Source organism: Patagioenas fasciata, chromosome 2 (genome assembly GCF_037038585.1).
Source record: "Patagioenas fasciata isolate bPatFas1 chromosome 2, bPatFas1.hap1, whole genome shotgun sequence".
NCBI lineage: Eukaryota > Metazoa > Chordata > Aves > Columbiformes > Columbidae > Patagioenas > Patagioenas fasciata.
In genome coordinates, this window is record NC_092521.1 from 139,871,912 (window position 1) to 139,896,298 (window position 24,387).

At 40.0% G+C, this 24,387-nt stretch overlaps 1 protein-coding gene across 1 annotated transcript in view; it reads right to left on the reverse strand.

Moving 5' to 3' along the window:
* SCIN (scinderin) overlaps nucleotides 1–24,387 on the reverse strand; it is a 49,214-nt gene that overhangs the window by 6,383 nt on the left and 18,444 nt on the right. The window contains exons 4-12 of the mRNA XM_065830827.2: nucleotides 23,494–23,643; nucleotides 9,805–9,897; nucleotides 7,203–7,335; nucleotides 5,320–5,408; nucleotides 4,907–5,122; nucleotides 3,612–3,733; nucleotides 3,337–3,427; nucleotides 825–995; nucleotides 136–313 (exon numbers count right to left, since the gene is read on the reverse strand). Coding sequence (XP_065686899.1) covers nucleotides 136–313; nucleotides 825–995; nucleotides 3,337–3,427; nucleotides 3,612–3,733; nucleotides 4,907–5,122; nucleotides 5,320–5,408; nucleotides 7,203–7,335; nucleotides 9,805–9,897; nucleotides 23,494–23,643 — 1,243 coding nt within the window. The remainder of the gene's footprint in view (nucleotides 1–135; nucleotides 314–824; nucleotides 996–3,336; nucleotides 3,428–3,611; nucleotides 3,734–4,906; nucleotides 5,123–5,319; nucleotides 5,409–7,202; nucleotides 7,336–9,804; nucleotides 9,898–23,493; nucleotides 23,644–24,387) is intronic.

Consider the following 24,387-nt stretch of genomic DNA (forward strand, 5'->3'; position numbering starts at 1 on the left):
GGATTTTCAAAGGCAGAGATTGAGCATATGCTTCTGCCTACAAAATATATGATCGCAAAAACAATTTAGGCTGTATCTCCACGCAGTGCAGTGTATTCTCAGCTGCCTATTAGCAACCATAGGCCTCATACTGACCGGGTTCCTGGCCTTCATTAATCTTGGCAGTCTGGCATTTGAGAACGCTGGCAATGTGTTGAGCTCCTTGTTCCTCTTCTTTATTTGCCCCTTTTCCTACCCAGGTGTAGCCAGAGTTGTTTGGCAGTTTCAGAACAAAGACATCATTAGAATTTAGTGACATTGACTCAACATCAACCTAGATCAAAAAAGAAATTGTTTTATTCTCCATATTTTCAAATAATGTGGTCACTATTTTGCATGTTTATATAAAATATGTAGATAGATGTTAATCAGCTATGCTTTTTTCCTTTAATTTTTCTCTAGATTTATACTGATATAAATTAGAGAAGAACTTGAGATAGAACTACCGTGAAGGGCAAAACTCAGGACTGTTTGGAAGTAGGAAAGATTATCTCATAAAGTAGGAAAGACTGTCTCATAAGGGTTGCTGATTTCTTGTCTATTCTTCTTCAGCTGACTGTTCACTATATGTTTTCTTACAGTTTCTTGTGAAAGACATAGATTGGTCGCAGCCAGTTACATCATATTCTCTTTGATTTGTTGGATGGGTTGGTCACATAGAGCAGTGGATTTGGAGTCCTGCGTTCCTACCAGAAGTGACTACCCACCAAGATTAGCTGAAGAGGCTTGTGCAAGCTATACCATTTCCCATGGGGAATAAATGGTTTACTTAGCAGTGTCCTTACCTCAGCAATCCGAGTAATGGCTGCCAGGTTCCTGCGGATTTGGAAGAGTCGTGTGGGTGGAGCGGGTTTCTGACCTTCCTTCTTGGATGTCCCATCCTTGTAGACAATAAGTGGTTTGTTTTTGAACAAGCTCAGTAAATGTGCAGGCTCTTTGCCTTGGCTGACTCGGACCTGTACATATGTAAAGAAATGCAATAAAATAAACAGAAGGACACAGGTAGTTATTTTTGGTCTTTGTTGAATAGCATAGGGGACGTTAGCCAATAATGCTAAGTACGTTAGCACAAATGAGAAGTTGTAAGCTGAGAAGATCTAAAAATATAGTTCCAGACACATTAAAGTTAGAGCATTTGTGAGATTTTTTGTCAATCATGATGACACAAAGACAAGATTCAAACTTCTAACATAATGTTTAGCTGATTAAAATGGCTGCTACCTACTGTAACAAGAAAATCACTCTTTTTTCAAAAGAACTGTCATTTCATAGAGTTTTATAGAGTGACTTATCTCCCTGAAATACAATCTTGGAAATTTCAGTGCCCTGTATTTAAGCAGAAGAGTTATTCATCCTCTTCATTAATTCTGTGTGTGTTTTATCTGCAAGAAGATGAAAAAGATGAGCATAAATCTATCCTGCAGAGGATAACATGGATGACAAAAATGAACTTCTGTTAGCTACAAAGAACAACTATTTTTAGGTTAATGCATGATAAAAGTTACTTGCATACAGCCATTTATTCTTCATTTATAACAGTAACACCTGCCAAGGTGGAGGGCCGTGGCTCCCCGCCTTTCACTCACAGAAAGAAAGGGAAAAAAGGGGAATAAGGTGTGGTGTGTAGCCCGCAGAGAAGCAGGGACTCCCAGCCCTGTAGCCCTGCCCAGTGAGGGCTGGGGCAGCGGGGCTGGGGGTGGTGGGGCTGGGGAGCAGCGGGGGCCGGCTGGCTGCAAGAGCAGCTGCTTTTGCTTATCCCACCGCAGGACAGATCAGTAGCATTGTCTGATAAGGATATCCTAGGACATGTATACAGGATATCCGAGGACATGTACACTTATAGGTGCCAAGCTGCGGCAAGGGTTTATAAATGCCAAAAAAAAAAAAAACCAAACTCCAAAGAAAAAGAACAAACCAACCCTCTTGTGGGAAACATTCCTACAAAACAAATGGGTGAATGACTTTTTAATTATCATTTGTACTGTAGTGCCATCTAGTGACCACAAAATATTACCTTTAAACCTGTCAAATAATGCTAATACAGGCGTTAAGCACCAGTAATATATTCTACATAGCCATGTGCATGCATACAAATGCACACATGCATATATACATATGTGTGTATACATACACATACATATATATGTTCCTAAATTAATTGCAGGCTAAAAGTACTTTTAAGTACCATGTCTACTGCAGCAGGAGTGATCTCCTCCAGCTTTAATAAAAAGGCTTTTTAAGCGCATTATTATTGTAGCTGTTAGTAGTAATACTATTATTACTGCAGTATTAGTATTGGCCTTATTTATGAGGCAGGACCATATTGTGCTGAACTCTGTCCAAATATAGAACATGTGTAAGGAATATTTCAAGGAGTAATTACCTAAAAGTGTTATAGTTATTAATATAATTTCAATCATAAATTATAACCAATTAATAACTACAAGTATGGTCTGCTATCTAAATGAACTGTACCTTGATGGGTGGGGGAAGCCCTTTACTCTGGTAATTAAGAAATTAGAAGCACAGAATTATCTCCTACTGCGTAGAAAATCTCTGCCCACCCCTACTCATCTTCCAGCTCTAGCCTCTCTGAGACAAGAGGAGACCTCTCACCTCCCCACCTCCTCACCACTTCGCACTAGTGATGAAAGGTGAGTACACATTTTAGTCATGCTAGGGCTAACTCATCTCGTCACACCTTTTAGCTGCCAATGTCCTCCGCTTTGCCTCACACACACCATTTCTGCAAGTGGGGATGTGCAAGCACTATAGGATGGGAAAACCCAGGTTATGTTCCTCACTACAGCAGGACCACGCCAGACCCTGAAGCACAGTTTCTGCAGGCTCTCCCCTTCTGGCTGTCACGTGGCTTTTATGTGTCCCAGTTTTGGCCCTCTAAAAGTCAGATGTCTTGTCTGGGCTAAACATCATAGCTTTCTACATAAGTGAATTGCCCTGGGAGGATCTTATCCTTTGGTCTCCACTGACCACATACAGAGTTTGTAAGGCTAGGCAGGACTAAAACCCAATTTTTAGAGAAAGTCGAAGGAAAGACAAGGCAGTTTCAGGTTGTGTTATATCTGTGTTCTTTTGGACATCTACATTCAGGAAAAGGATGATTCAAATTGGAAAATCTCTAGTGACTTTAAAAAGAGCCCATGGTACTTGGCTAGATACAGGCCATGAGCAGCTGATATTCCCAGTCTTCAAATGCTACCTCATCCTTTTAGTTCTCATTAACATTTGCATATATTGCAAGCTCCATTGCACTTTATTTATGCAACAGACACTAACCTGCACAGCCTGACCATTCAATAACCGATCCAACTGAACAGTCAGAAATGCAGATGCAGTCAGTTCATCTCTTGTCGTATGGGCTCCTTGCCTGGGAAAGACAAGAAGAAAGGCAAGGGTTAAGTCCAGTTTCAAAATAATCCAGAGCTAACACCTCATGACAATCACACAGTAAACAACCTTGCATCTACATGTGGTTCTACTCAAAAGGACATAAAGTCAGCATAAAATAATATCTACATGCTGGAGATCTGTGCACAGCTGACCAAACGTACCATGTGTAGATGATCTGCCCTTTAGGGTAAGTGTAGAGGATAATGTAGCAGTCACCACCATAGAACTGTCCGTACGTCTCGGGTTCCACAGGAACTCTGCCACTGCTTTCCACACGCCAGATCTGGGGAAACAGAGAAATCACTGGAGAATGCTGAACTTCATCCTGAGACTCTTCAAGAAGCAATTTATTGTGTCATCCCTTGAGTGACCTTTGTTTCTGTTTTCTAGTGTTATAGAGTTTACCAGGAAGGTTTCTTCATAAAGAAGATAGATCCACCCTGCACCCACTGAATGAATGAATAACGACAATCAACAAGCCATTGCAGCACACTTTGGCTTGATGCTTTAATGCCACATTATCACCTCATAATGCTACGTTGAACTTACTTGCTTGACATCTCAAGATGATAATATGATATGAATGGCATAACATCATGATTCATCACAGAACTATCTATCATTTGGGAGAGGCACACTGTAGTCAGATAACACTGTTAGAGGCAGATTTCTTCCTAATTGATTCACTACAGCCCAGTTCAGTTCACAACTGTTCTCCAAAAACATACTGCTAAAAATATACAGTAAAAAAAATCCTTCAGATCTACATTCTGGCTCAAGCCTACAGACCATCCCAAGTATGAGGCTGGAAACCTAGAAAATATGAACTGTAGGTATTTATCTTTTTCTTCCAGAATCCCAACATGCAGATCTGTAGTCAGCAGGCTGTGTTGGTACAATGCCAAACCAGCCCTGTGTAGTCCAAGGATGTTCCTGCAGTGGGATAAGCATGGATCAAGAAAGACTGTGCAGTCAGTCACCTTTTCCTCTCAAATCCAGGCTGAGACACACACTATGAACAAAGAAGGCTCCTCTGGAAAGCAGATTGGATACATACATAAAGACACAGAACTAATTTCTGACTCCAAGGGCAAGTTTTCCCATTCCAGATTTCAAACTGATGTGAGCTAGGGGGTTTTCTTTAGGCTAAGTACCACATTTAAAGTATATCTTTCAGAAGTATTGTGAAAAGGCTAAATGTTTCTGGTGCTTGATCTCTGTTGATGACTGGTAAAAAAAAAATTCATAAGCACCAAAAACACATGACCCAGCATGCACTGACAAAGATATTCACTTTCTACTTCAAAGTTCCTTTTCTGATGGTAGAAGAAACACTGCCACTAATGTAGTGTTACTCAACACAACAGAGCAAATGGCAAAACATAGAGTGGCAGCTTATCCCATAACAGAATAAGGTAGATAGGTAGAATACAATTTAATACAGCACAAAAATTACCTCTACTTTCCCCGAACCATCATCTACCATGTTATGCTGGGCAGCCATTTGTGGCGACTCATGTAACTTGGTAGCATCAAATTCAATCTGCTCAATTTTAGCCACTCTCTCTGTGACATACACTTTGCCAAAACCATCACTTTGATCTTTATCCTTCCAGTCTTTGAAAAATTGTTTGAAAATCGGTGTTTCACCTCCTTCAGGAAGGACTTGAATCTGAAATGCAGCAAGACGTGAAATGGAACAAAAGCAAAATTGACAGTTACTTGAACAGAAACTTTTCTGAATTACCTGTTAGTGAAGCATTGTCCTTATGTCTTATAAGCCCTTACAAATATTTTTTTGCTGATTTAAAAACAAAGTCTATAACAGAGCGCATGCTCTCCTGGTATCATCTCATAAATAGATCACACCTGTGTGCTGGCAGGGTAATTCATCTGCTGTATGAATTGTTCGGCATTCTTCATGGCAGCTTTTCTCTCTTGTGGGTTAGCATCTTTTCCTGGTTAAAACAGAAGCATAACAACACATGGGAAAGTACAATGAGCTCACAGATCCTGCAAAAAAAAATATGTCCTTGAGCTAGGTTCCCTTCGACATTGCTCTTGCCTCAGTCTTGAATGAACACAAATGCTGGACATAGCATAAGCAGTAAGATTCATGCAAAGTTGATTGGCCAAAACTGTACCTCAGTGGCTTTAAAAACAGTATATATATACATATATATATATATATTTTTTTTTTTAAAGCAGCATTGTTTTTTGATTAGTGTGTGTGTTTCTATTAAAAAAATGTTGTTCATAATATCTGCGTGGTTCAAGTACAAGAACACTCTGGCTCTTTTCTCTGAATCTTCCCTTGCTGGGCTGCAATGTAGTAAATAAAGCTGCTGTCCAGAGCTGCCTTCACTTCTTCAAGCAGTGCCACAGCCCAAGTAAAAGAAATTCCCATTTTGTCTAGCTGGGCTGTGCAATTTACCACCACCCTTCCTCATCCATTGCTCCTTGTTCAGCCCTGCTCAGTGTCAGACATCTCTGAAAATCTCTGTGGGATGATACTGTGTTATCAGGTCTGTGGCCCAGCTGGCTGTCAATGACTATACTCCAAAGACCTCTTAGTCTAATAAGATGCTCTGATAAGCTATTCATTGTATTCCATTTTGAATGAGACTATTAGCGAAGTAATTCACACTCAGCTTAGCGGTCTGAAGATTTCCAGCAGAGATGATAACTGCAGCCTCCCAGTGCCAGGGTGAGACTCACAGACTAATGGGTTTTTTCCACACATTATTGTTGCCAACAGTAGCAAAGTGAGAATGCACAGAGGAGTACATAGGGCCACATAGGGCCACATTCAAAGAGCCTAAATTGTATTTTATTTATTTGATGCCTGATCCCATTGGCTTGGTTCTTCTAGAAGCTGTCAGATAGAGCGTGAAAATCAGGTATCAGAGGTCAGGCAGACCTTGGGCCATCTGAGCACAATGGTCCCAAAATGCTCTCTTTTAAAGGATGTTCCACCCCCAAACTGGAGAAGCTCTCAAGCAAAATGCTGAAAATGCTTCCTGGAATGACTTCAGCAGTTTGACAACTGCGTTGATCAATTATTTGCTATTGCACATGGTAAAAAGAAATGCAAAGGCTGCAGAATAATTAATACACTGCCTCAGACAAAAAAGGGGAGATACTCAGCACTGAATGCAATGGCAGCACCACAACAAACCAGCTACAAGGTGTCCAGACCTCATTCCCCAGTAGTATTCTCGTGGCAAATGTTCAGTCAAAGCAATTGCAGACACTCCTATGAGCACTGATGATGCTACAGAGAAAAAAGAAAAAAAGGAGCAAAGTGTCTGCAAGCTTACACTTTTAGTTAGTGCCTGGCACACTCACCTTTCCATTTCACACCTCTGTGGAGCAGTGTATGGAAATATAGTATCTACCCATTATCAAACCTTCAGTGTCCAGATTTTCTCCCAGAAGATAGGCGTTTTGTGACAATATAAAGAACTTGTAGAATTCTTTATGTTTGCTTTGTAATGACCACTTAGATAAGCATTTAAGCACCCAAGCTTACAGATACCCCCAAACCAGCAGGATCCTTAGACAAGACTCAGTGTTCTGAGGCCCTTGACTAAGTGAGCAATCCTTGTCCACTGACCACACCAAGGAAGAAATGTGTGCAGGGTGCTGGGTCCAGCCAGTATTACATTCTTGTTCATGTGGCGAGGGTGTTATGTCAACTCCTTAGATATGTCAGTGTAGCTTCTGCATTGGCAACAGAAGTGATCTCTTACCTTTCCACACAAAGATCTTCCTTGCAGCACCATTGTCCAAAATGAAGCACTCCTCAGACAAAAGCATAGCCATGGAGAAGGGGTTTTCCTCTGCTACCACAGACACCTTCATGGATCCACTTGCATCCGACACCTAAGAAAGCAATCAGTTGAAATTTAGATCAGCTCTGGCTTTTATAATCAAATTAATTTTTGCTCTCCAAATTACTATAAAAATCGGTCACTATTCCTATATAAATGGCTGTGTGAAATTTGTGTGCGGCTGGGAAAGTAAGGCAGGCTAGTGTTTTTTGTTTGTTTCATTTAATTTTACATCCAACAGAGGGAGATATAGTGTTAATTTTAGTGAGTTTGTTGGATCCCTGTCTCACAACTTAAAATAAATGGGTTTCTCTTCCATTTTCAATTCAACTGCTCATTCAGTGAACACCTCTACAGTTAAAAATGTGTATTTTCTTCAGCCCTTCCTATATGCTCAGCTGAACTGGTGGAATCCCTAGGTGTCATCTTCTGCTACCAAGCAACCCACATTGAAGCCAAAGTTACACATACATGGTGAACAAGAACAAGTCCTACATTGATTGTAACAAGTGAAATACCTACATTTATAACCTACAGGTTTTTTTAATTGGAAAGTGTAATATAAGACCTCTTGCAGAATCTGCTTTGTAACCTCTACCACCACTGCAAGTTCATTTAAAACCTTTTAAAATTCACACTTGCATGGCTGAAAAGACCAGTTATTGCTACTGAAAATAAGTTATTACTATTCTAATAACTTTTATAGCAGTATTTATTTCTTTCATAATTAAATATTAATTTTAAATACACCATTATACCTTATATTGTATATTATGAAGGCACAAGATGGAAATTACCACTGCATATTTAAAAAAAAAAAAGCTATTTTACCTACTGTGAGGGCTCATCATAGACATATCTCCTGACTTTGGCACTCAATGTTACATTGCAGCACATTTAAATTTAGCTAACAGAGCTCTGGACCCAGGTACTTACAGGAATTTATTAGATAGCCACAGAATTTTCTGAGAGTTCTAAGGATTCCAAAATTCACTGCAAGCACTTTTCTCCGATATTGTCTTGCTACAATGGTCCTGATCATACCTGCAGGTTTTATCTTTTTTTTTTTTTTTCCTAGAACCCTACTATAAACATAAGCCAGATTTTTTTGTAGGAATGGAATGATTAATGGGAACTAAAGACAGCACATGGACAAAAAAGACTAAAAATGTACTAGTAAGAATTATCATATTGGCTTCTTGTAAACTCCAGCCACACAGATGGGTAGAGGAAGAACCACGAAATGGGCAGGGTAAGATGTGGCTCTGTCCTGCTGTGGTCTGTGGGATGCAGGAGCTGCAGAAGGAGTGACTCACCCTCTCCCACCTTCACAGCAGCTTCAAAGCCACTGTAGGTGGCACCTAAAAGGTCACACACGTGGAGATCCAGTGGCACTTAATGCTATCAGGGTGTTGCCACCTGTTGACCAAACCCTTCTTGCTAAGTGACTATGGGGAAGGGAAGGAAGGACATGGCCCACCACTGACAGATTCTTCCCTCTCACACAGGGCAACCTCATCACATGAGCCAGAGCACAAAGTGCTGACTGAAGAGAAAGGTCCAGATCTCAATGCTAATGAGAGCTTGTCAAATTAAAAAAAAAAAAAGTTTTCTTGCAGTCTTCAGAAGAAAATAATCTTTTTAAAATTGGTAGTGGGGAGAATGGTCTTTTATAGATTTCATTAAAAACATCCCCCTTTTCCAAATACTTTCTCAGTTCTTTCCTCAAGTGGGAGAATATGAAAGAAAGGGGAGCTAGGGGGCAGCAGGGAGGGAAAGAGAGAGAGAGAGAGAAAATACAGGCTTGGAATTAGTTCATTTTCTTTTTTTTTTTTTCAGAAAAAGGAATAGTTCTGTAACCTTGTGTATAGGTAAGATACTGTATTGTTAGTTCAAAGAATAAATTCCATGCCTCTTCTAGGAAAGAGTAGTATACCTAGCATGATGTGAGGAAAAAACATAACTGAATGTCATCGTAAAACTTCTACTGATTTAAATGGAGCAAATACTTAATCCATTTTGTTTATAGGTAATTTTTCTGACAGTGGCAATGTCCTAGTCAGTTTTAAGCCATTGCAGCTGAGGAAGGAGGAAAATGGCGTTGCAAAAGAAAAGAGTTTTGCATTCAAATTCCTTTGGATTTAGAAATAAAATATAACATAACTGTCAAACTAAGAATAACTAAATCATATATGACTATTAAAACTCTCACAGTTAAAATCAAGAAGACAGGAAATATAGTTTGATTTAAGACCAGCTAGTTTGTCTTTAACCTGCACTGAGCGGTTCATAGGCCATGCTTGTTTCCTGAGTAAACAGGAATAATCCATTTTTTTCCTCAAATTTTCTGGGCTGCCTTGATTAACATACTTTGAGAAAACACTTGTCCATTGGCTGCAAACCAACTAACACAACTGCAGTTCTGTACCTGAAGCCAGAACTCCATATAGGAGGCATGAATGAATACACGAATACTATTGAGTGTACCTAACTAAAACAAGTAAATAAATAAATAACTTACCATATATAGTTTAGCACTTCTCCTGTTTGTAATATCAGCCAGCTCATCATCATCATCATCACAGTCGGGAAGTGCTGGCTTGCTCCCTAAAACCTGTGCAGCAAGAGAATAACAAATTCAATGCAGAGAGACAGTAGGTGCTGCAGTATAAATACCTAAACACTGTGATGCGTTGTCCCAGTAATCAGTTAACTGGGATCATCTTTACATATAACCCAACTGAAATCCAAATTCATGGGTGACTTGTTCACAAACATATGGATAATTTTAAATAACTGCATCAGATCTCCAGCAGATTTAGGTCTACATGCTGTCTTTCCTGCAGGCCAGCTTGCTGGTCATCTATAGACTAGGGTAGGAAATAATATAGAGAGGAAAGCTTCAACAGATACATACACAAATACACAGAATAGAAAGGTTTCTGTGGTCCTATTCTATGTATGTTTATATGTCTGTCTTACCCTTTTCCCCCCAGTAACTTCTAAACTGTCAGCAAGTACATCTTACAATTTTTGGACTGACATTACTCTTAAAATGTTTAGCAATACTAAAATTAAAGCAGACAAAGTGAAATATATTAGTTGAAATTATATTTTTAAATATTTCAACTGACAATATAAAATATCAGATGAGTTCAAAAATCTTAAAAACTACAGATTTTTAATCTGTTAAGGTGGAAAAATGAGGTAAGGTCTTGAAAACAATTTATGGGGTGAGAAAAACATTTTCCTGCTCCACCACCAGAATATCATTTTTAACACTGTCCTTGTTTTACAACTTAGTACTTTTACACCATGGGTAATGTTATAACAACTATCACTGCAATAAATACACAGAGGTTCATCAAGAATATGTTATAGTCAGGTAGTCATTATGAGATCCTACTTACCCAAAATGTTACATACAGAATATTATGGATTTCTATGAAATTATGTCCCAGAGTGGAGATAGAAGTAATTGATACCTCTGAGTAACTAAATATTTACATCAAGAACAAGGGCTGTGCCAGCCTTCCTATTGACACAGCACATTTGCATATAACATGGAGTCATATGAAAAACCACTGTAAATATTTGATAACAGGGAAGCCTGACAAATCATATAGATGCAAAATATTTGGAAAAAAAAATGTAGCCTAAATATTTAGTATTAATCTGCCATCTGTGAAGTTTACTGACCTGGTAAAGACCCTAAAATAATTTTTAAAAAAGCCTCGTTAAGTGAGATTGCTGCAATTTAAGCGAAACTATTTTACTGGTGATGCAATGAAGAAAAGAAAATAATGCCCTGAGTGTTTCAGAAAGATTTACCAGTAGCTCTTCAGTAGCTATCAGTCACCATTTCCTGAATTCATGCTACATGGCCGCAGATTTATTAACGTATAGGTCAAGTGGGGCTTTTCACACTAATCAGCAGCCTACACACAAGCAGTACAGCACCACCAATAATGTTGTATTTATAATGCAAGGGTCAGAAAATTGCCAAATAACAGGCGTGCCTCTTTACCTGAACAGACACTGAATACTTTTGAAGCTTTTATGACATTTGACTTGCAGTAACAATAAAGAGGGTAAAGGAGTCCTGTTAATAAAATTTCCAGAAGTTCATACTCACTAGTTCCCTGCTCAACCAGGTATTTACAGAAAACCAACCAAACAAAAAACCCAAACAAACACAAAAAATTGTGAAGAAGATGATACATCCAGAAGATGATACAAGTTTAAAATGATGGGAGACATGTGAAGACACCAAATGTGAAGAGATGCAGCATGCATTATATATACACTCAATATATGAAGTGATACACTATGAAATACATATAGTTAGTACACTTTTGTATTGCTAGAAACAACTTATGTCATTCCCAACATGCAGTAATTTCAGCCAGTTTGTCTTATAGACTGGAGGATGAGGCAGATCACGGCATAAAAAAATTCTGTGCTTAAACAGAAAGCAATTTATGCTGAAAAAAGTGTTAAGCTCTGTCCCAAATAAATGCCTTCCCGAGAATTTGTCTTTCCTCGTCCTAAGGCAACCTCCGGTGCTATGGTTGACCCCACATAGCCACACATATACCTGGATGTTATGACAACTGATAATTTTATCAAGAAGTTTATGAAATGTGTATTGAACAACAGCTAAATGCTATGCTGGAATTGGGTTGTATCATTACCTAAGCATATGGCTGGCTCAGTTGGAGCTCTCCAGGGGACCTCATCTTTGTAAAGATAATTCTCATGTGATGCATCAAAAAGAAAACAAATCATGCCAGCTGAGACTATAATCAAAGGCTCATAAAGCTTTTCAGCAAGGTTCTGCAATAAAAAGACTTGAACCAACAGATAGTTTAAAGGACATTGAGTCTTCTGATTCTCATCTACATATACTCTTAGTTTCACACAAATCCTATGGTAGCTATAGACACAAGACACTGCTCATATAATTCTCTCTATACAGACAGTCTGGCTGCTCTACTGGGTCTTTACATCTTAGATTCAGTGTACTGACAGCCCTAGGCTGGCTCTCCTGGGCTGCTCTGAGGTTTGAGACCCTGACTCACAAAGCTTCCAAGAATTCACACCCACAAATCCACCCTACGCACCTGAAAACAGCAACTCTCTCTTGGGGACGCAAAACAGCCTAGCCGCACTTTTCCCTGAACATCAACCATGTTGTCAACTTCAAACCATACCTCTCATAAACACACAGGTGCATGCACAGGTTTTGAAAACACATTTAAAATTATTATTTTTATTATTATTATTCTTTATTGTAGAAGTAATCTAAAGGATAATTACGGGTCCTGAAAGCACACCCATGTCCCAGCTTCTGCATTCTTTGAGCTTAGCATCTTTGCAGCTGCTCATTTCCAAAGCACAGAAACTCTTCATATCACTTAACCATTTCTGCTATTGACAGATTAAGGTGTCAAAACATCCCTCGCTCTCTGTTGCTCCACCATAGGATGAGGCTTAGCCTCTCCCCAGCATTGCTTCCTGCATGCAGGTTCATTAGAGCCCTGAAGAAAAGCATGAGCAGCTCTAGCCTCAGCAAAGGCGCACAGAGGAGTAGTGCCACTTTTCTGCAGTGACCGTTGGTGTGCGTATTCTAACTTCATGGTATATGTGAGGTTGTTTAACCATCCGAGGCTTAGTCTGCTTCATCGCTATCTCAGAAAAAGATACGCCTAAAGCTGGTTAGAGTAAAGCCTACCTTGCTTTACATGGCTATACCTAATGCCAGCCTACCTCTCAATGACAGCATCAGACTGCTGAGTTAGCCTTATTTTAGCAAAAGTATTAATTAATTTCACACCTTCAGATCTTGTCTATGAGGGGTATAAGAGGAAGTCAATCTGCATTAATTTAAAAAGTTTTGTTAAGTTCTGTTAAAGCTTTGTGTTGATGCTCTTCAGCTAGCGCAAGAATATCAGAGTGGAAACCAACAGAACATTAGTTCCTCTACAACTGCCTAAGTTCACTCTTATCTTGTGGTAAACGCAATGTAGCTTATGCTGCCTGCAAAACCATAATCACTTTTCATATTCTTATGTGCACAAGCTCTTCTCTGTAAATATCTGCACCCCCTCAGAGAAGTGCAGAATATAGACCCAAAGCTTTTACTGACAAGTGAAATTCCACTCTGTTGCCCTTAAAAATTAATAAAAGCAATCACAGACAAGTTTTCTAATCTGTAGGAATGTGACAAGGTAAATAATTTAAAATAAACTCATCAAAAGAAGAAATTTAGCAAACATTGCCTTCATAACTGGAGAAGCCAGCTCTGCATCATAAAATAGTTATTAATTTAATGAGAGCAAGAAGTTTAAAGAGTTCAGTGAGGCTGAAAATCCAACTAGGAAAACAATACTTGAAGAACAGGTCAGGTGAAGGTTAATTAAGAGAGAAAACCAGTTTTGTACAGTTTAACTTGTGTACACTAGCACTGTGTTTGTGTTTCTTCTTTCTATACACAGTTTGGGTTAGGTTGCTGAGTCTGAAACTGAACTATTTGTTGTGGTTGTGATCCCAAGTGTCAGTTCTCAAAAGCACTCTAATGCCCCTCTTTATATGCTAAGAGCATTAGAAAGAAAAGTAAGATATTCACATAGCTTAAAGCTGTCTTGTGGCCCTGACGTTTTATTACTTAATACTTCTGGAAAACAGTCAGGATCAGTATCTCGTCCTTTCTTGCAGGCTGTGACATAAGCAAGCATATCCTGCTCCTGCCAGCTCAAGGGACACGTGTAGTCTGTGACAGGGAAAAAATCTTCTGTGCAGGACAGCAGGTCTGAACTAAAGGCTCAGCGTGAACTCATTGGTACATAAAGGCTTAGATTTTTATTAACCTTCAAAGCAAAGAAATATATTACAAGGAATCTCTCTCTGAAATAAATATCCCCCAAATATCTACACCAGTAGCCAGTAAAAGGAAAGAATCAAGCAGAGAGGGGAAGGGATGAACATTAAACGGCTTAGTAACCACCTGGCTGACTCTGGTACCAACACAGACATATGCCCAGAGGGTCACCAGGCAAAGGTGGCTTTAGGGCTTTGCTGCTAAAGCAACCAGGTACAATTTATTTTCTAATCACTCTGGGTTACTGGTTCTTCTGCCAGAGCACAAGCACTGCAGAGGATGTTCTGGTCCAGACAAAAACAACTTTTGACATTGGCCAGATTATGAATAGCTGAATATGCTTGTTTCACTGGTTATTGTAACCTGGAACTCTTCCCATCAATCTGAGCAAGCATTCGCAGTCTGACAAAAAATTACACTCCCAACAGGGAAAAAAATTCCTTTCAGTAAACTGCTCCCGGGTAGCTAGCAGGGTTTCTGCCTGAAATTGCCTCTCACTAGCAATTCCAGCAACAACAGATGTCATTACATGCTCACCATGAACACAAGACCTCCCACCTCCCTGAACAGAGGCTGAAAATAGAATGGAAACAGCCATAATGTGCTAAGAAAAGGACACAAGGATGTTTTATGCTAACAAACGGTTCTGGCACATTGTTACTTTTGTTTGTTTGTTTTACCATGTAAGTTATTGCAAGGACTTCCTGGTATTAAGGTACCTGATTTGTATGCATTTGGCTTGCTATAAAATAGCAAAAGGCATCAGTTGCTCACAGCACTTTTGACACATAAATTATGGCCTACGTTTTTAGCCAGTTTCTGTTGTCTCAGGCATTTCAAGTGCAAATCATAATTTTATTCATAGCTCTGTGCTTAACTTCCTAAAAATAGGGCATTAGGCTTTGGCAGTTCTTCATACAATATTTGCAATTTTGCATATCTGTCTGGGATAATTTGAATATAAAGCCTTTACTGGTATGATAACTATATTCTAACATTCATTTTCTGCTCTGTGCAACAGGCCATGGATAACATGTTCACAAAAAAAGGTATCTAGATCAGTCCTGAAAGTACAAATTTGATGTTTTTCAATAGTTTGCCTCCGAGGTAAAACAAGCTACCTTCTGTCCTGCTGGGACTGCACAGCTGGCAGTATCTAAGCTACCTATTTACACTGAGATCAGGTATGCATGAAATGAGTTGAGGAAACCCCCAGCCTATATTAACTTCAAATGTCTGGCTTTCAGGATGCCTCCAAGATGAACAGTGATCTAAAGAAACCGGGAGAGTGAATGGCAGTAATTATGCAAACGTAGCAGAATATTTGTAACCATTGTGGCTGCTGAAAATTGAGAATCGAGCTGTTTAGCAACCTGCCTATGTGCAGCATATTAAAAATAATCACCCTTACATCTTTTTTGTATTTATACTAATCACTTCTACCTCATTTTTTAATCTTACTCCTTTGTTACATTCTCTGATACCAGCAGAAGTATTAGAAATGAGATCTGAATCCCACAGAGACTTGCACATGTGCTTGAGATGTCCGTTTTTTCTGCTTTATTGGGACAAAGTTAGGCACACACTGAAGTCTTTGCAGCTTTGCAGATCTCAGTTTGAAAGCCTTGCGGATAAAAAAAAACTTATGTGCTGTATGACAGTGCATACTTAAGTGTTGGAAAATAATGGAAATAAATCAGCAACTGATGCCAACAGGGAGTTTCAGACCCAAAGACTATTTATCTGCTAAAATCCACAAAACTCCCGGCTTTTTGTTCCTTAAATGCCTTCACTTTTGCAGTAGGGCATTTGCAGTGCCATCATGCAGGCTGGATCATGTCCACAGTGGGTTAAAAAGAGGAATATGGCAAACACTCTAGAAGTGATTGGCAGCCAGTGACCCTGCAGGAAAACCAGTGTTCCCAGTGGCTGGATGGAGAGGCATATATCAGGTATGCTGGGGGATTCTCTCTGGTGTGACATCCAAACTCCTGCATCCAAGGCAGAGCACGGATTTGGACTCTAACATTTAAGAAAGCAAATCAGAGAGTATTTTGATAAATTTTCTCTAATGTCTCCTGATGAATCTTGAAATAAGTATTTATTAGTACAGAAAAAGAGAGAGAGCAGGAATGTTTCTTTGACCTGGTTGCATAGGGGATATATCCTGTTTAGCTCCTTGCAAATCATTTCCTCCAGCTAGTTTAGGTGCCCTCCACTAACTAATTTCTGGTTTTAGGTTCAAATTTGGTGTAAAGGAGGCAAAATGTTCAACAAAGGGGCTATGATTTACAGCTCTTAAAAATCAGAAGTTCCAGCATTGATACTGTAGTATTTAAATTCATCCTATGTAATTTTATCTACCTCTAATTTTTACAGGCAAAGCCAGGTTGTATCAAAGTCATAGGCAGTTATGTAAACAAAAGTCCTGCCCCTAATAACCTGCTTTGCAGAAAACACAATAATTATATTTACATATTTGTTCAGCATTACACACTTGGTGGTGGTGGTGGAAATACTGAACTGATCCCACAACACATGGAACAGTTTCTTCTGTACAGCTGTTCTTCGCCCATGCCAAAATGTGAGAGGACTTTTACTCCAGTGTTATATGGACTAGACAGAGAACAGCAAACTGTTTTCAGCCTCCTCTGAAAAAAACCACAACATTTTCCTCCCTGAGACCTTCCTGCATTGCAGAACTTTCACTGAAGAAAATTCAAAGGCAAACTTGAGCAGAGATCCCTTGTGAGTTGCTCTGCACAGGGGCTGCAATGAGGCAGTGCCAAAAAAAAAGAAAGAAAAGAGAAAAGAAAAAGAAAAAGGAAAAAGACGAGAGGAAAGGGCAAAGGGCGGGAAAGGGGAAAGGGGAAAGGGGAAAGGGGAAAGGGGAAAGGGAAAGGAGAAAGGGAAAGGAGAAAGGAGAAAGGAGAAAGGGAAAGGGGAAAGGGAAAAGGGAAACATTCCTTTCAAGGTATTTTTATTCTGGGGAGATGCTGGATTCCAAGAACAGCATATCTCTTTTTAGACAGCAAGGAAACTCTGCTCTTTCAGTTCTCCATGAAATCCTCTCATTGCTAGAAAGTACATGGAAATAACTGCTAACAATTCCACGTGGAGATAACCGCTAACAACTCTCTTCTTTGGCCTTGTCTTCTTAATTATGCTCATTTAATAACTGAAAATTATAGTGCACTTTCATCAATAGATTTCTTGATAGTTTAGCACAGAAAGGAAAAATGCCATTAAAAACTCCATTAATATTCTAACATGTAATTATAAGATTATAATTGACTAGCATGGTAACCCTGCAAGCGCTACAGCTGCTGAAGAAGAAAACATAACGAAGATGAGTGGGTTTCTTACCCACAAGAATGCAAACCAGACATGTTATAATTTAATTGTGAGCACTTTCAGAAATGCCTTATGATTTTAAAAACTCACTAAAAGACCTAGTGTAGAAGTATCTTTCCTAGCATCAGAAATTAGGTTTTTAACCATCTATTATTAGAGCTGTTCATAAACTATTTAGTTCCTGCCATGCAGTACAATACATATGAACATTTTCTGAACTAAAATGTCCAATGCAGGCACTGAAATCCGTATTTAGAGACTTAATTGAAAGCCTGACTTTCGGAGGTACTTGCCACCTGCAGCTCCTATTCAATTCCCTGTCATTTAAGTACCTGGCCTCAGGCAGCCAAGGCTGAAGCTTTAAGAACAATTTGCAATGTTGCTGATGAATCCTCCTCACCAGCCTTTGCTGTTCTCGGGCAAAACCCCTGCTGATTTTCTACTTGGGCCTGAGAATAACACTAGGCCAAACACTCAGCTCGTGCAAAGCAGGTAAGCTACACTGAAGTCCAGGCCATGCCTGAGATCAGGTTGCATAACTGAGTCCTTTAAATGCAAATTTGCATCAAGAAAAAGGACTGTCCTTAATAAAGGAGATACACTCAGTAATTAGAAAGAAAACAGGATGCCTGGTTTTGACAGCTTGAAACTGGCTCCCTGCAGAGCAAGGGGTTTGTACTTTGTATCCACATTCATAGCCCATCATAAATTTTAATTAAACAGTATAATGCTTGTAAACTTCCACTCCTCAGATTGGACAGATGTTGCTGTGATAGGAGCACAAGCATGTGTAGTATTCTCTCCCCTGGACTATTCTGAGTTTATACCCTACAAACTCTTACTCTTTACTCAAAATGTGAAAATCCAAACTGTGTTTTTGCTGATGTCTGCATGTATCCAAAACCGTTCCAGTGAAGAAGTGTATTTGTCTTCCTCAGGGGTAAATTTGACCCACAGTTTCAAAGCAGTCTGAGAAAGTTACCTGTTCATCTGAGTAGCTAGTGCAACTACAGCTAGTAACTAAAGCTGGCAGTTTTGTTATTTTCTGCCCATTAGCTTTCTTAAGTCTTTACATTCTCATGAATATATAGTTAACACTTGTGTGTGAGCCTGACTGCGTGACTGAGTCTTTGCACTGGGGACTGGCACAATTCCCACCGTCCTCAACCCTCTGTCCACGGGTTCACTTTTCTTCGTCCATGACCATTCAATAGTGCCTCTGCATTGGGACTGAAATTCATTTCTAGTATTTATTTCATTATACTACTTATGCTTCCTTATTCCCAAGGACATACACAATTTGCCCTAATACTTCTGCATTAAGGTACTTTCATATTGGGCAGTTTCTTGCTAGTGAATAGGCCACACTGGACAACAATAGTTATATGCAATTCATTGCTTATGAAATCATAGCATTTGAGTAAAACAGTGTACAGGCTACATGATTAAACAATTGCTTAATCCCTAACAAATGCCTGGAATTTGTATTCCACAAAAGAAGTTAGCCCTCTTCCTCCTCCTGTTCTGCCTCACTCTTACTGTTCCTCCACTCCTCTGTGTACAAAACAAACCAGCCTCTCCTTAGCATAACTGCACCTCATAATACAACCAAAAGCAAGGGCACAAAAAGAAATGGTTATACCACGAGAGCAGCAGTAGCAGTTTTTGCTTTTGCAGAGCTCTGATGGCAGATCCTGCTCTTGCTGGGAAAGAAGCAGGTACCGAAACAGGGGGGAACACGCTGCTCTTCGAGCCTTATGCAATCATTCACGTGACAGGACTGGACACGGCAGGAACCCACCAAGCTCCTTCCAAGAAGCATGCCCTTGCACTGTCAAACCCATTTGTGCTAGTCACAAGCCACAGCAAGCCTTAGTTTTCACCAGTTACCTCACTGTGATTTGTGTTGTCCTTAGAAGTTATCCTTGCTTTGTAGCAAATAATTTTTAGGGGCTTGAATTTAACAGGGAAGGAGAGGGTGGTCCTAGTTTTCTGTCTGTATACCCAGACATCTATCCGGCTAATTTAAGGTTTACCAGAGCTTGACATTGCAGTGACATTTGCAGCCTCTGTAACTTGTGGGCTTTTATTTTTTGTGCTCTTGAGATGTTATCCACATGACCGAGTTAGAACAGTGTAGTGCTACCAGTTCCTTCCAGTTACAGAAGTAGAAAGGTGTGACTGGCTGTAATATGATCAAACCATTCCCATACCTCTGAGTGAAGTACTTATTCACACCACAGGCAAAACCAATCATCACTGACAACAATAGTGTTCAGGAGTTCTCAGAATGCAGCATTTCTTATGAGCTTGAAAGAAGGAGGAGAAAGCCTGCGTTATCAGAAAGGAGGAAGAGGTTCCCTCTATTGCTCAATATTTAAACTAGCTGTATATTTACACAAGTATTTTATGACAACTGAGTTTGCACTCACCTGTTGTAAGGCCACTAGAACTCTAAAATAACCAGGCACACAACTGGAAATACTGAGTAAACAAAAGTCATGGCATTTCTTGCTTAAAGGCAGAGGAACAATTTAAAAGATGTGTGCTAACATGATCTTTCGTTTTCTTGTGGTTTTAGACATCAGTAGTCACATTTCTCAGGTTTCATTGTTTCAGCCATGACATCAAAAAAAACTTTACAAAAATGAAACAAAAGCCAAAAGCCTCAGCACTAAAAGCTGCAGCAATCACAGGCTACCAAGAGCTGCAGTTCTAAGGAAGTCCTTTGTGGGAAAACAATAAAACAGTCCTAAGAATCAGCCAGTTTTGACTGCATAGAAATCAAGAACCATCCTGCAAAGTACTTCACAATTAAGTAGAAGGCACAGACACAACTCTGTGTTTATGGAGTAGGTATAGGTCACTATGAGCTCTTTACATTGCTACTGGTGGTGGGTGTGTCAGCCCCCACCTGGTGAACACTTTTCTAGCAGCTGTGCCCAAGCAAGTTTAGCCACTGAGATGGGAGCAGATTTCTAGCTGATGGAAGGGGGATTCATTCCTGGCATTTAGCAGAGGAGATAATTTTAGGAAATCTCATTCTGAATTAAGTGACATAACAGATGACAAAATGAATATTAAAAGTACATAATTATTTTCCCTAGGAAAATAAAAGAGTCAATCTTTTTCTAAGCAAGCTGGAGATGCAAAAATTCATCTTTCCTGATGCTGAGGGAAGAAACAAGAACAGTGATGGTTTCAAAGCGGTCAGCCTCGGCAAGTGCTACAGCAAGTTAGAGACAATTTTGTGAGAACAAGGGAAAGTCACAATGAAGATCAACAGGAATGGGATACAATTTGATTAGAAACATAGATTAATAGTTCTTATGTTTGTGAAGTTAACTACCCAGCTAGGTTACTAGCAGCACATTTCAGAGCTTTGATTGGGACAGCCACAGCTGAGCTGCAGACCTGGTTGTGTGAGCAGCACTTCCAGAAGCAAAGCTACCCAGCACGATGCAGGCTAGAAGGCAAATGCTGGCTGCAGACAAACTCACTCAAATTAGGCTCGTGACAGTGGCAGTGATTAAAAGCCATGAACTTACACGCATTGATCTACCCATTTTTCTTCACTCTACATTCACAACCCAAAAGGAAAAGCAGAAACTTTTCCATACACTGCTGAGCAAGTGAAGAAAATATTTATTCCCTGATACAACAACAATGCATTACAGGATCAAAATGCAGCCTTAGGTGTTTTTTCGTGCTTGCAATCATGTGTCGAGGTTACTACAAAACAGTTGCACCCAGCTGAAAAAGTCTGGCAAACAGATGCCGGGTGAACCCAGCACATCCCTGTGACTCACAGCCCATCAGGAGGAGGAGGCAGCTGGCCTTCTGACACCCATCCCTGTGGCAGGCACACATCCTTGCTGCAGCAGCACCGAAATCCGACTCCGCCTCTGCACCATAATCAGATAAGAGGTGCAAAGTACAGCTGTCCTGATCAGCGCTCCCAGCCCACACATGAGCCCATCGACAGCCCTATGCAGAGCCACGAGCGGCAGACCCAGGTTGGGCTTGGCAGAAGGTGGCTGCTGCCAGGGAACCGTGCTGGCGGATTCCCACAGTGGCACCCATCTGTGACCCGCAGTGGGCAGCAACCCAGCACTGTGATTCTAATAAGGAGCGAGAGGTTGAGCTCTAATTGTCAACCAATGCTCTTTTCATAGCAGTTATAGTTGTAAAATATGCGCCACACAGAGCTGGCATCAGAAGTCTGTAAAAGGAAGTAAAAAGTCAGATAGAGGACTGTGTTTTTTGTTTACCTTCAAAAATCTCCAGTACACTGGGTGTCATCTCCCCTATTTCCGAGCACAGCCACATCTGTGCTCACATCACAGGCAAAATGTCATCCAAAGAGGTCACCACAGCTGGCATGGCCAAGGGCTGATGGCTCAGCACCCAGTATGTTTTGCTGCTTAGACAATAACTAGTTATAGAATAGAATCATAGGATAGTTTGGGTTGAAAGGGACTTTCCAAGGTCATCTAGTCCAACCCCCCTGCAATGAGCAGGGACATCTTCAACCACATCAGGTTGCTCAGAGCCCCGTCTAGCCTGGCCTTGAATGTCTCCAGGGCTGGGGCATCTACCACCCCTCTGGGCAACCTGTGCCAGTATTTTAGCACCCTCATTGTAAAAAAATTCTTTCTCATGTTCATGTCTAGCCTAAGGTTCCCCCCTTTTAGTTTAAAACCATTACCCCTTGTACTGTCATAACAAGTCATCCTAAAGTCTGTCCCCATCTTTCTTGTAGGCTCCTTTTAAGTACTTTTAAGTATCCCTGGAGCCTTCTCTTCTCCAGGCTGAACAACCTCAGTTGTCTCAGTCTTTCCTCACAGGAGAAGTGTTCCAGACCTCTGATCATCTTGGTGGCCTTCTCTGGCCCCTCTCCAACAGGTCCATGTCTTTCCTGTACTGAGGGCTCCAGAGCTGGACACAGGACTCCAGGTGGGGTCTCACCAGAGCAGAGGGGCAGAATCACCCCCCTCAACCTGCTGGCCATGCTCCTTTTGATGCAGCCCAAGATACGACTTGCTTTCTGGGCTGCAAGTGCACGTTGTTGGCTCATGTCCATGTCACAAAATTGAATGTAAGTACCATCAAAAATAATGGCATACCTGCATGCACCATGAGCGTTACTTCCTGAAGTTAATCTAAATACAAGATAATATTCTAACAGTGCGTTTTCCATTTGATTGAAGGACTGCCTTATGACCCTGCTTCCTTCTTCCTTCTTTTTAGAGAATGAATGGAAAAGCTTAATTTAGCACACAAATGCCAAGTGACAATGCTTTTATTAGTGTGTGGCCTGCAACAACATATCAGTGCTTGTTAACTTTTTCAAGATCTGAAAATGCCAGAAACTGGGGATTTTTTTTTTCAATCTGCTTTTATCAATGCACTTATAAAATCTAAATTCTGTTTTGTAAGTAAACAGTTGAACATTCTGAACATTTGAGGAAGGGGGTTAGTAGGGTTACTAGAGTCTAGTTGCATAAGAGTTTGCAATAGAAGTGGTTATGCAAAGCAGCGTGCTGGTCCCCCTGGACCTCCATGCAATTTGCTACATTTGTTGACAACCCAGACACAGTGATCTTATGTTATTCCTCTTGTTCGGCGCTATCCCACCTCAATCCTACTCTTCCCTTACAAAGAGCCGATAGTGTGGTGCACGTATGAACTGTACCATTAATTCAGTCACCCTATGGGTAATTCAAAAAAATCAAACATTTAGTTCTTGAAGAAGTATCCTCAGATGATTAATTATCTCAGACTCTACTGCCCAATAAAGTTATCACTGTTTGGATAAGGAGGGAAAATAAGTATAAACTGGCTTACCATAACCTAATTCTGACTTCCTGGATTTCTTCAAGAACATAAGGTTTGAGCCCAATGCTATTTTATTCTTGAGATGTAAAAACATTTTATTCACAGGTATGTCAGTAACTGCTACACATATTACAATACCTCTATGAGCTGGTCTGGTTCACTGCCTTCTTCCACAGTAATTAATTTAGATCTTCCATTTCGTTCATTGTCCCGAATGCCAACAGCAACTTGAGTAGCCTTCAGCCGCTCATACTTATTGCATGATGAGCCACACCACTGATAGATTTCCTAAAATAATTAAAAGCACACAACATTAGCAATAGATTCAACACTGAGCAAAATTATGAAAATAATATTTTATTAGTAATTATCTTACTGAATCTAAATGTCCAGAACATCCATAAAGCTACATCTTCCAGAAATACTTTCCAGAAGATACTTACTATGTCACCTAGATATTTATAATATGCAAGATATTTATGTAATGTAATTTAGCATCCACATATTAGGAGGTTGCTTGATCCCAGAATAGTCAGGGTTTTGGTTTAACTGAGTTTTATCCCAAAGGCTGATATATTTTTACCTATCTAAAGAACCTGAAAGTCCTGAACTTGCTACTGCAAGTTGTTTCTATTTTACATCTGTCTGTTCCTCTTCTATGCTACTTCAACAGTGCTGATTCTCATCTGTGGCAAGAAACAAACTAATTTCAAAATCTCAAGGGAAACCCTGACTGTATCTGCTACTCAATGATAAAGTTAGATTTCCAATCCAGTTTTTATTTTTGTGATCTTTTCTGTATAAAGATACTTTTCACACACTCAGCTGCATCAAACCACAAAACCAGCTCAAGTGCAAACAGATGACATAGGTGTTTTCAATAAAAGGTCTTCTTCACTGGAAGATTTTTCCTCACTGTACAGCTGTTCCAATGCTCATAAAAGTTTATTAATCTCAGATTAATGCAAGCCCTTCCAACTGTACTTATCACAAACATCATTAGAAAATCCTTTTAAAGATCTACAGATGAGG